At 36.9% G+C, this 13752-nt stretch overlaps 1 protein-coding gene across 3 annotated transcripts in view; it reads right to left on the minus strand.

Annotated features, from left to right (window-relative positions):
• GSTCD (glutathione S-transferase C-terminal domain containing) overlaps positions 1-13752 on the minus strand; it is a 185534-nt gene that overhangs the window by 34908 nt on the left and 136874 nt on the right. For all 3 annotated transcript variants that reach the window (XM_043971200.1, XM_043971201.1, XM_043971203.1), the window contains 3 exons: positions 8907-9022; positions 4907-4951; positions 3431-3559 (listed from right to left, as the gene is read on the minus strand). In XM_043971200.1, coding sequence (XP_043827135.1) covers positions 3431-3559; positions 4907-4951; positions 8907-9022 — 290 coding nt within the window. The remainder of the gene's footprint in view (positions 1-3430; positions 3560-4906; positions 4952-8906; positions 9023-13752) is intronic.

Raw genomic sequence — 13752 nt, forward strand, 5'->3', positions numbered from 1 at the left:
CTTATTGGTAAAATGAGCTGGAGAAGGAAATGGCAAACCACTCCAGTATCTTTGCCAAGAAAACTCTGAAAGGGGTTATGAAGAGTTGAATGTGACTAAAAAACAACTAAACAATAAAAAAAAAATCTACATGTAAAGACACAGTTTTCTATTCCAATAAATGAGTTTGCTTGCAACATGAACAGAAAATGAATTGTGGCCCAAATAAAAAGGCTCAAATTACTGTGCAAAGAACATAGGATAATGCTTCTTTGGAATATAAAATATAAAAAAATTGTATGATGTTAAGTTTGTATGCTTTTATTTAGTAACAACTGATTAAATGTGAAAACAAAGAAACATTTGTCAGGAGTAAATACTATTAAATTGGACTTTTTGAAGACTACAGAATGGCTGAATCTATGGGGTTCTCTGAGGTCATCTGCATTTACCTTTTTTTAAGACAGGATTAAGTCAACATTTTAAAAAAATCACGGGGCAGCTAGGTGGCGCAGTGGATAAAGCATCGGCCTTGGATTCAGGAGTACCTGAGTTCAAATCCAGCCTCAGACACTTGACACTTACTAGCTGTGTGACCCTGGGCAAGTCACTTAACCCCCATTGTCCCGCAAAAAAAAAAAAAAATCACACACACACACACACACACACACACACACACACACACACTCTCTCATTTAACATTTCTTATGTGCTTACTAAATGCCAGTCACTGTGTTAAGCACTAGGGACACAAAAAAAGGCAAAATCCCAACTGCTGATTTCATTGGAAAGATCCAGTTGTTCTTCCTTATTATCAGTGAAAGGCAAAGCTCTAAATCCCAAGAGGCTCCAATTTAAGTCACTGAGAGCAGTGAAGAGTGAAACCAAGGGGGGAAGAGGGGGAGGGGAGTAGTCAGCCCTCTCAGAGTTGGGTCAAGAAAACACAAGGTTTCCTATGGAAGACTCCTCATTTGCTTAGAGATTGGTGAGTCATGTATTTTCCCAGTAGGTTTCTGTTTGCATCCACTCTCCATCCCAGGTAATGAGGGGCATTTCCTGCTCCCCCTTAATGCTAGTAGTGCCTTCCATCTGTTTATTATCTTTAATTTGCCCTGTCTATATTGTTGGCACATAGATGTTTGCATGCTGTCTCCTCCTTGAGACTGTGAGCTCCTCAAAGTCGGGCATACTTTTTCCTTTCCTTGTATCCCTAGAACTTGGCACAGTGCCTGGCACATAGTAGGTGCTTCATCAGTGTTTACTGACTGATCGGACTGTGATATATTGATCATTCTTGCATTTACTTTATTACATCAGTACTTGTCTTATTATTACTTCTTTCCCCTTCTCGCTAAGGAAATATATTATGTTTAATATCTTACGTGTCATTATTTTAAGTGTCTGGTTTTCTTTAAATGAAATGAAAATTGGGTGACCCCTATGACCCCGACTGACTCAGATAGTAGCTATGTGGTGGCCCATCTCTAGGAACCCAGATTTGCCAGTGTAAGGCAGGCCAGCCCACAGAGTGCAGTAATTAAGAATCCAGGTGTGACATGCCCACCCCACACATATTGCACTAATGATAGATTCTATACTGTATGAAAAATCAGCTAAAGCTCCTACAGTGATGGTAGGCCAAACAAAAGAAAAAGCCTGAGAGGATTTGTGCTCAAATGCATAATTAAATCAGAACTCCATAACAGGACTTGATGGATTTTGCCATTTGATAAGAAAGGCAGTTCTCTTCCTCAAACCTGTAGGATTTTTACACCAAAACATATGGTCTAAGCATGTAGGTGGCATAAAGGTTAAAGCACTGGACTTGGAGCCAGGACAACCTGAGCATAAATCTCAAGCTTGTGCTTCAGACATTCATGGGCAAATCACTGATCTTTGACATACCTTTATCTGCAAAACAGGAATGATAACAGCACCTACTTCTAAGGGTTACTGTGTAGCTCAAATGAGATCATATATGTAAAGTGCTCTGCAAAACTTAAGCCACTTCATAAATGCTAGCTGTTGTTATTGATCATTATTGTTTAAAAACCTCAACGATATATTTCATAAAGTCACTATCAGATCAAAAGAAAAACCTAATGGAGACGCTAACAGATGCAAAAGCTATCAGCACATATATCCAAACTCTGGCGACCAGATTAAAACAGGTAAAATGAGAAATTTTATTCCACGAGTGGATCTTAACTCGAAAAGGTTGAGCTGATGGTGGGATGTGCACTTCATGCAGGTAAGTGAGATGGTAGGAGAGAAAAACCCACCCAAGCACTCCCCACATTATCCTTCACCATTTCTAGCTCAACCAAGACCCCTATACTGCTGGATGCCATGCTGTGCCTTTTAATAATGCAACTCCCCTCCCCTCCTTTCTGGCCTTCACCTCTAGCACTGGGAACAAGAATCAAATCTAACCTTCCTAGAAAAGGCCCACCAATCACTTCTTCAATGAAGCCATTCACTATCTTTATAATGTCCCTGTCCAAAATCCCCCTCCCCTGCTACTCCTTTATATTTTTGATCTCCTATTAGAGTGTAAGCTCCTTGTGGGTAGGGACTATTTTCCTTCTTCAAGTGTTTAGTGCAGTGCCTAAACATAATAAGTGATTAATGATTTTCTTTTCATTCATTAATGCTAACATCCTCTGTAAACTAGTAGTTCAATCCTTCCCCTCCAAGTTAAATGTTTATTGTAAAACTTGTTGGGGGAAAATCATCAAGGAAGGGTTTAACTAACATAATGAAGACTCGACCAATAAGTTCTACTAACAATGAAGTGAAATACTATACAAGACTAGGGCTGTAATGAGGAGTAGGGTTACCACCATTCTTGAATGGTGACTATATACTTACTTGACTAGAAGTAGCCCCCATCCACATACTACCAAAGCTAGGGTTTTGTTATGGTAATATGTGCCCTATAAGAGAACCCCATTGAAAGGCACATATTACCATTCAGAGCTATAGAGCATCTTAAGTAGAATCATCAATATATTCAATGATCTGTGATTTTTGTCAGTGTAGGACTTTTTAAAATTGATCCAGATTGCATCTGGCAGACTGTTGGTATTAAAAAAGACTGTGTTGGGAGCAGTATTTGATTATTAAAAGCGCTGCTCAATTTCCCAAGTGTAATAATAGTCTGCTTTCTTCCACCTATTCAATTTTGGGCCCCAGTGCATTATTTATTATTATTAAATCACTTCCAAATATGGACCACAATATGTATTCCCCAGTCTTCATGAGAATTAATTTTAAAAACATAAATCTTTCTCTTTCTATAAAAAGGCAGTGATATTCAACTAAATCAAAGTGAAATTTACATAATATGCATTTTCTTGTTTAGTAATGAGCTTGGTTCTTTTTACTAGTTCAAATGCTGTAATTTTCTCTTATTTAAAAAATCTGATGTTGAGACATCTTAGTAACTTACCCCAATATTAAACTTCCCTGTAAAATAGTCCAGATTTGCTTGAATGAACCAAATGTTGCTCAGACCCAGGTTATCACTTCTCTTCTTAGCTCGCACTAATGATAACTCTTTGTTTTCAATCAATACCACCTGAATTTCAAACAAAAAAACCAATATTATACTAGTTAATAATTCTACCTGTAATGTATAACATCTTTATTATATTTAACTGTAAATGTCATATTTTTCTTGTGAGAAAGGTATACATGTATTAAAGTGATATGGCAATGACAGATGCATCTTTACTGCTGCCACAATCTTTTTTATAAACAAAGGCCTCTGAATAATATTAATTATTGAATTTTAAAATGGAAGATATTAATTTCAAATTACAGTATGAACAAAGACCCATTACTCAATAGCGTACTTCAATGGTTTGTATGCGAGTGGAATAACCAAAGTGTTTGGAAAGTTTACTTTGCAGGTTAAACGCTATAGGCAATCTTGTTTATATTATCTGCTTGGTTATTAAATATTTCTTCTGTTTAAAGAATAAAGGTAAAATGAGCTAATACTGGTTTGAATCCTCACAAAGCCTGAAGCCATTGAAATCAAAAGTTTAATATGCTTTCTTCTGTGTCCAGTTTATGTCTAATTACTGTTTTAAAATCAGCAATAATGTCTTTGTGGCTGTAGTTTCCAAGACTAACAGAGCTCAGCAAAGAGGTTCCTGGTCATACCCTCCCATCACTTAGAAATCAGACACCTGAATCTGAACAATATTTCTATAATGCTGATGTCTGAAAGACCTTTTGGATTTCAAGTATGGTAAGCAGGGAATTGGAGCAGCTGGGTAGCACAATGAATGGAGTGCTGGGACTATAGTCAGGAACTCATTTTTATGAGTTCAAATCTGGCCTCAGACACTAGCTGTGTGACCATGGGCAAGTCACTTAACCCTGTTTGCCTCAGTTTCCTCATCTGTAAAATGAGGTGGAGAAGGACACGGCAAACCACTCTAGTAGCTTTGCCAAGAAAATCCCAAATGTGGTAATGAAGAGTCAGACACGACTGAAACTACCGAACAAGAAGAAGCAGGGCACTGGAGAGGCTGCATGGCACTGCGGCCAGATAGCTGGGCCTTGGAATCAAGAAGACTGAGGTTAGGGTCCCAACTCTGACATACACTGGCTGTGTGATCCCCAACAAGTTAGACTCTGAATAGCCCAGGGAACCTTCTAAAAGACTAATTTACACATAAGTTGCTGATCTGTATTGGAAGGAGTTGTCTGGTCACCAGGGAACTCGCACTAAAGGAATCATCCTCCCCCTTCCACCCTCTCCCCGCAAAACAAAGCAAAAACACCATCGTTTGATGGTTTCATGGGAACCCAGGCTGGGCCTGCTAATTGTTCTTCATGGAGCATTCCAGAATTTGGGGTTATTATGACCTGCAAAGAAAGTTAACTTTCTTTTCATCTGCTTCTCAGGCTTTACCTGGCATGATGGCAGCATGTGAGCAAGGACAATTCCAACATGTCCCTATAAAAGATAGAGAGTAAAGAGGTTAATATTTGTCCCTGGGGCATGTAAGAACTCTGAGATGGCAACCCCCCTGAACAAGGGGTTTCCTCCCTCCAAATAATTTACCAGGCACTTAACATTAGACAATAAAACCAAGTAAGCTTACGTTTACAGCTATTTACACTTCAAAGTACATTTCTACAAGTTTTTCAGCCATGTATTATTTGTTGGGCATTTAGATTGTTTATATTTCTTTGCAACGACAAATAATGCTGCAAATGAAAATATTTATTTTTTTCCTTTTATGATTATAGTCAAAGGAGTTTGTTCACAGTAATAGGATTATTATGTCAAGAGGTAGGCTTATTTTTGTGAATCTAGTTTAATACTTTGCCCTCCACAAAGATTCTACCCATTTGCAATTTTACCAGCAATTGATGCATGCATACACTTGATTTTTTATAACCATACCAGCAATGAGCTTTTGTCACTTTTGGTTCTTTTTTGTCAATTAGATGAGTGTGAAGTGTGGTTCCTCAAGGCTGTTTTAATCTGCATTTCTATGATTCTTAGTGAGGCTGAGACTTTTTCAAATGATTTTTCAAATTATATCTTCTTTCATGAATAGTTTTCAGATCTTTTCAAGAGTTGTACATACAATGGTGACCAGGTGCTACCCTTGATATTTGTTATTAGAGCCTTAGAATTTTAGATTTTTTTTGCAATTATGTAAAATGTGTCCATAATTATCATTTTGTACAAAAAGACTTGAATAAAAGAAAAAAAAATGAAAGTGAAAAATAGCATGCTCCAGCCTGTATTCAATCAATATCAATTCTTTCTCTGGAAGCACATAGTATATAGGCTTCATCATTAGTTATTTGGGATTGTCTTGGATCATTATATTGCTGAGAACTGCTAAGTCATTCATAGTTCTTCACGAACAATATTGATGTTATAGTATAAACATTCTTCTGCTTCTGTTCACTTTACTCAGCATCAGTTCATGTAAGTCTTTCCAGGTTTTTCTGAAATCATCCCGCTTGTCATTTCATATAGCACAATATTTCATTAAAATAACATACTACAGTTTCTTTAGCCCAATTTATGGGCATCTTTTTGATTTCTAATTCTTAGCCACCATAAAAAGAGCTGTTATAAATATTTTTGTACAAATAGGTCCTTTGCCCATTTTTGTATGTGTTTGGAATATAGACCTACCAATGGTATTGCCAGATCAAAGGGTATGTAGTTTTATAGCCCTTTGGGCATAGTTCCAAATTGTTCTCCAGAATGATTGGATCAGTTCATAACTCCAGCAACAGTTCATTAATGACTCAGTTTTCTACATCCCCTCCAACATCCAATATTTTCCTTTTTTGTCAAATTAGCCACTCTGATAGGTGTGAGGTGGTACCTCAGAGTTGTTTTAATTTGCATTTCTCTGATCATGACTTAGAGCATTTTTTCATATGACTATAGATAGATAGCTCTGATTTCTTTATCTGAAAACTGCCTGGTCATATCCTTTGACCATTTATCAATTGGGAAATGACTGGCATTTTTATAAATTTGATTTTATAAATTTGATTTTTTCTATATAGTTGAGAATCGAGGGTTTTATCAGAGATACTTGTTACAAAAATTCCCTCCCACCCTCCTCCACCCCACCTCAGTTTCTGGCTTTCCTTATAATTTTGGTTGCATTGGTTTTATTTGTGCAAAAACTTTAAAATTTTATATAACCAAAATGATCTATTTTATATTTTGTAATGCTCTCTTTATCTTCTTGGTCTTAAATTCTTCCTTTGTCCATAAATCTGACAGATAAATTATTCCATGCTCCCTTAATTTGCTCATGGTATAACCCTTTATGTGTAAATCATGTACCCATTTTGATCTTAGCTTGGTATATGGGATGAGATGGTTCTATGCCTAGTTTCTGTCATACCGTTTTCTAGTTTTTTTTAGCAGTTTTTGTCAAATAAGGAGATTTTGTTCCAAAATCTTTGGGTTTATCATATACTAATTTACTATGGTCATTTACTATAATGTAATTTGTAACTAATCTATTCCAGTGATCTACCACTCTATTTCTTGGCCAGTATCAGATAGTTTTGATGACTACTGTTTTATAATACAGTTTGAGATCTGGTATGGCTAGACTACCTTCTTTCACATTTTTTTTCATTGATTTTCTTGATATCCTTGAGCTTTTGTTCTTCCAGATGAATTTTATTATTATTTTTTTCTAGTTCTATAAAATAATTTTTGATAGTTTGATTGGTATGGCATTGAATAAATAGATTAATTTAGGTAGAACTGTCATTTTTATTATATTGCCTTGGCATACCCATGAGTAATAAATATTTTCTTTTCTTTTTTTTTGCGGGGCAATGAGGGTCAAGTGACTTGCCCAAGGTCACAACAGCTAGTGTCAAGTGTCGGATTTGAACTCAGGTCCTTCTGAATCCAGGGCCAGTGCTTTATCCACTGCACCACCTAGCTGCCCCCTCCAATGATATTTTTCTTTTAAATTTTTTCTTAATAATTTTCTTTTAATCTTGATTACATTTTTGCTCTGAAGAACTTTGTTATTTTTATGTATTCCTTCACATTTCTTATCCCCAACAATTCCTTCTATTTATTTAATATCTACAATTTTTCCCACTTTCCACAACTGAGACAAATGATATATTCCCTCTGCTTCCAACTTTTTCAATGTTCATTTTGTTATGCTTAGTTCTTTTAATCTGTTGGAGGCTATTGTGGCATACGTTGTGAGGTGACACTCCAAATTTATTTCTTGCCATATTGCTGCTGTTTCCATAATATTTGTTAAATAATGAATCCCTTTCTCAGTTTTTATTGTGGACAGTTTAATAAGTATTAATCTTTTACTAGTATTTGGCTTTTTTAGGGAGATTTCTAACCCACTTGGAAAATGCCTAATACCTAATAATTTTAATGAAAGCTGCTTTGGAGTATGTTTTAAAGTCCCTTCTCTCCAATCCCCCAATTAACATGACTGTCTGCCTCAGCGTCAGGAAGCTGCAGACTGCTTACTCCCCTACATTAGTAGATGGCAGCCTCTCAACCCCTCAGCAAATCCTGCCTAAGATACTCGTTGGCTGCAGGTCCTGGCCAATCACTTAATATTTCTAGGCTTCAATTTTCTTCTCTGTAAATGAGGGCATTAGATGGCACTTAGCTCTTTCCAGCTCTACAGGGATCCTAGGATTTCTGGCTCTCTCCCTCCCTCCTAGTCTCAGGGAAACAGAGGCCAGTTAACTGAGTAGATTTAGTGGCAGGAAAGAAATTACATCACGGAGGTAATTTTAAGTTGGCTAGTGCTTGGGATTTTTTTTTTGTTTTTTGTCTTTAAATTTTGAAGGGTATTTCCATCTTTGGTTTCTTTGTTTCTCTTTCTGTTTATTTCACAAAACAAACCAGCATCCAAGTCATAGCTTGAAGCCTCCTTTCCATGGCCACGCTCTTTGACATCTTACATTCCACTGTGAGGAACAGATTAGAGTTCACTCCTGACTCCAGTTGGGTATGAAAGGTGAGACCTTTGCCTTCTCTCGCTGGGAAGCAGAGCTCCAGACCACTTCTTGCAGTCTCCTTACCATACCTCTGTGGGGCTGGCTACTCCCCCTTTCTGTGAATCTTCTTCAATTAGAATGTGAGCTGCTTGAGAGCAGGGATTTTAATGTGATGCTATACTTATATCCCCAGCACTCAGTATAGTACCTGGCACATAATAACAGCTTAACAAATACCTGAGCCATCTATTCATCTTTTGGTTGTGTTCCTATAGTTTTTTGAGGGACAGACAAGAACTGGTTCTCTCAATTGTGGTTCTTCTGCCTGCCTTGGATCCGATACAGTTGCACAGGCTTAGAATTATGCTTATAAAGTAGACAAGAATGGGGGGGGGGAGGAGAGGGGAAAAAAAAAAAAGATCCCTTACCCCACCACTGCAGAAATCCACAACTATGTCACCAGGTTTGGCCATATTTGTTACCACAGAGACCAGGTTGTTTAATTGCTGCTGCTTTCGCAAAGCACGTTCAGTGGACATCTTGCCTGCAAATGACAAAAGGGCAAGAATGCTGTCATTTCATACTGTAAAGGGATAATAAGGCACACATAGGATTTAAGAGTGAAATGATATATTACAAGACAATGGTGACAAAATATAAGCAGTCAATGAACTATAGAAGAAGACAATTAAACAATCTATACAGAGCAAAGAGAAGAGTAGAAGGAAGTTCAGAAGAGGGAAGAGACAAGCAGGAAGGTTTTGTTATGAGAGTCGATTTTATACATAGAAAAGAACCCATGCTTTCTGTAATACAAGTTCACAGTTTCATATACAGTCTTCTTTTTCTGTTCTCTATCTATTGAAATACTCATATAAAAAAGGAAATCCTAATTTAGAAACAAAGAAATCAAATGACCACCAATTTGAAAATCATGCTTTGAGTCTATTTCTAATTTTCCTTAACTAATTATTGGCCATGAGCAAATGACTTCAGTAGAAAGGAACTAACAATAGCAAGAATGAGAGAGACACACAGTGCCTTGTTTGGTTATTCTGGCAATATGGCTGGGTACAAAGAGTCAGATTTCAGCTCAATAAAAGATCATTTCTCTAACAATTAACACTGTCTGAAAGTAGAATTACAGAATTTGAGAGAGTTGGAAGTAACCTTAACAGCCATCGTTTGCTCACCTGTAAAACAAGGGGGTTGGATCAGATGACCTCTAATGAACCTCCCAGCTCTAGTTCTACACTCCCACTCTTAGTCCGGTCTATACAAGGTGGGGTAGGTAATGGGTTCCCCTCTCCCTGCACATCTTCAAGTATAGCTTGGATGACCAGTCTGGAAGGTGGTAGAAGGAACTCTGGCTAAGGTCTGGGTTAGACTACATGTCTGAGGTCCCAATTACTCTGAAATATTATGATTCTGGGGCAGCTAGGTGGCACAGTAGATAAAGCACCAGCCCTGGATTCAGAAGGACCTTAGTTCAAATCTGGCCTCAGACACTTGACACTTAATAGCTGTGTGATCCTGGACAAGTCACTTAACTCTCATTGCCCCACAAAAAAAAATACTCAAAAAACAAACAAACAAAAAGAAATACTATAATTCTAAGTGCTTATTTCTTGGGTCAATTATGAGAAGGATCTCTCTGTTACAGAGATTTTGAGAGGAACAACTAATATCTATAGAGTATTGAGACCTGTTTGAAGAAGACTGCTACATAACACAGGGCATCCTAATTTCACTGGCACAGAAAGCCACCATTTATCTGGATGGCATCCAGCAAGCTTTGGGAACATGAGAATCACACCATTTGAAAGACATGAATGAGTCCTATCATGAAATGGAAATCAAATTCTCCCAGCTCTTCTAAGCAGCTTCCTTTCCCTTGAAATTTAATGCAATTTACAACTGAAAGAGGGGCATTCTCCATCTAGGAAATGCCTAAACAGAGCCACAAGAAACAAATTGAGTTCCCCTTTCTACAATCTCTGGTCAAGTCCATCAAAGCATCACATGAATGAAATTATTTGGCCAGCATAGCACTGGCATATTTCAATTATGCCCTATACAAAAAAGAGGTTAATAAAATGTTGACCTACCAAGTTTTCGTGACTCAACTTAAAGGAAGAAACCCATAAAGTCTTTTTTGAATAAAAAAGTTTCAAAGGTATCCTTGACCCTCATGTTTGGGAGAAGTACAGCATGGTCTATCTTTGAGTTGAAAAGAATCTTTAAGCAACATTCTCCTGTGGAAGGATTTTTCATGACATTTTGATTTTTCTTTTTAACTGCTGCATTTACATCTCAGTCTAGATTCCTTAAAATATGAAAACTGAATGCAATCAGCTTTGCACAGGCCATTCTGGCTGAGCAGGCTCCAGGTCAAGGTGCTTGGTAGAAACATTTTCAGTATCTGCTCTGCTTTGTAGAAACTTCTCATTCTGTGGTGAAGTGATTTTGCACAAGAAAAGTCAAAGAGAACCAGGTTTTGTCTCAGACTAGGAGTAGGAAAAAGGCATTACAAAAAGTCTCAAAATAGCATGTTCTGATATGTTTTCACAAGCAATTTAGAATTATTTGTCCATTGAAAACTTTTTTTTTAATCCAATGCATTTCTTTTGCTAAAGCAGTACATTTGCATGGAAGAAATCCATCCAGAAAAGTATCCAAGGAATCTATTGAAATACTTTCCTATCTGTAAAGAGCTGGTGTTTGTAAGTTTAAGCAAGATAACAAAGAGACTGCTTGCCCCAGACAGTCACAAATGGTGCTAAGGAAGACGTCCAGATCATTATCTAAAGGAACATCTTTGTGAAAATGTCCTTTGCCTCCAAAGTCCAAGTTTTATAAGTATTATGAGATTGCTGGATATTTGAACACAGCCTCAAAAAATTCAATGGATTAGGGAAGAGGTATACTGAGATTTGGTACTAATTTCTAAAAGTGATTTTCTATTTTTAATCGATGTACTAGTGTCCTGGAAAACCCATATAAACACAGGAATCAGAGTTATGATCCATTTATAGTTCAGCTATAATGCTAATTTCTTTAGGTGTTGGCAAAGAAAGCAACTTAAGACAACTCAAACTTTTGTTTATGTGTTCTGTGGCATATCACTCTGGCCACTAGGAACATTTACTTGCCCAATTCATCAGAAACCTAGATGTTTAATTTTAATGCTGTTCTTCATCCCTTCAAAACCAAACAAAACAGGATTCAGAAAATATGTTTCGAGCTAGAAAAGAGATATGCAGTTACACTAAGCATAATTTTTCCAAAGCATCAAATAAGGCAATGAAGTTTTGCACAGCCTGACCAAACAAGGGAGCTGTGATTTATACTGTGTTGGGCCGCCAGGACCAGGGCTCCAGCCAACAGCACATGGCTCAGATTAGATAGTTTTGATTTTTCTTTTTTTAGCCTGAAGCAATAAATTACCTTGAACAGTGTAATTTACTTGTGCAAGGAGAAAGATAATACTTGGATACAAATTAAACTTCTGAACTAAAGATTCTTCGGACTGTCTTACTTTTCAAGCATTTCTTTGTGATTCTATACATGAAAAAGTTATTTGAAAAAATTAAATATCATGAAACAGGCAAATACTATAATTGCTGAAATGAAATTACTTAAAAAGATTGTAAAAGATGCTGGAACTTTGCAAAGCTACAGAAATAGGACTGGAAAATGCAGAGTTAATTACACAAATTTGGTAGATTTTGTGTGTGAATAGCTGAAAAAAGCTTTCTTAAATGTGCCACTTATATCGGCATTTTGCAAAACAGGTAGAAGAAGGTGTCTGTAATAAAAGAAACTGTAATGAATAATACCATTTGTGAACATTGTCTTGTTCACAATATTAACAAAGACCATCCTGATTAATGGTAGTATGGTCCACGTTATGGGCTCATAGACAGGGAATTCCAGTGTAGTTACTGTCTTATGCCTTGAGCTTGTCATCAGTTTGATTCTCTGTGCTTGAAGGTTATGTATAAAATGAGTATCCTGACCAGGCACTTATCCCTTTGAGATGATGTGATCAAGTCTAAAGTGCCTTGAGCTCCATTGAGACCACTTATTTAATTTCCAAAGAGAATACAAAAAGTGCTACTATGTAGAATCACAGGATTATAGACTTGGGGCTCAAAGGCACCTTGGAGGTCATCTAGTCTAATCCCCTCATTTAAAAAGAGACTAGGAATCTGAAACCCGGAGTAGAACAGACATTGCTAACTAAATATCCTTACTATGTTATAAGCAATGTGTCCAGTTTTGCCTTAAATTAAGTATAGCCTTGAAAACTATGCTCTTGTCTTTCTTGGATTTTAAAAATTTGCATTTTAAAATTAATCAATCGCCAAAATACAATAAGAAAACACTTAAAAATTTCATACAATGCCACTGATTTAAATTTTCTCATATAAGGTAGAGAAATAAGTATATTATGTGTAATTATTTCAGAATTTAAGAAACACATTTCAACAAGAACTCAGATTCTTAGCTACTAACTAAAAGGTAGACCAGTAAGATATACCAAGCCCTTTAAATAAATATCAATGAAAAAGCCAAACTTATTATATTTATTAGAAGTGAAAGGACCCAAGACTGTAAAATAAGAAATTTCAGTGCTATACCATACTTTATTTAAGGCATTATTTTTCCAGATTCTTTATGTTCATTCAAAATAACTGCATTGATTTTCAAATACACTAGTAAACCTGCTCTGTGTACAGTTAGAAACACATCAGTTTGAAATTACAGAGTAGTACAACTCTCTATGACAATCATTTTAAAACAGAACCATCCACTATCATTAGCTATAACCACTGGCTATTCTGACATAAGGATGATGTCTCCCAGAACTACTGGTATGTAAGTTGGTACCATGGGTCTGGGGAGAATACAGGTATATTTTAATATACTTACTAGGTGCTCAAAAATACAAGCTGAATGAATAAACAAAGGCCATGCCTGTCTCTGCTCTTAGGACTTCATCTCTTGCCTCCATATGTACAGTGATATCATGTAAGTATCAAGCCTAAACCAAGGGTCTTTCTAGAGACTTAAGGAAATAGCTTCTATACAAAGATTCAGAAGAGGGTTGGATAAGCTTCCCCCCCCCCCCCAGGGCAATGAGGGTTAAATGACTTGTCCAGTGTCACACAGCTAGTAAGTGGCAAGTATCTGAGGCTGGCTTTGAACTCAGGTCCTCCTGAATCCAGGGCTGGTGCTTTATCCACTGTGCTACTAGCTGCCCCCTGGATA

The sequence above is a fragment of the Dromiciops gliroides genome, chromosome 6 (assembly GCF_019393635.1).
Source record: "Dromiciops gliroides isolate mDroGli1 chromosome 6, mDroGli1.pri, whole genome shotgun sequence".
Taxonomy (NCBI): domain Eukaryota; kingdom Metazoa; phylum Chordata; class Mammalia; order Microbiotheria; family Microbiotheriidae; genus Dromiciops; species Dromiciops gliroides.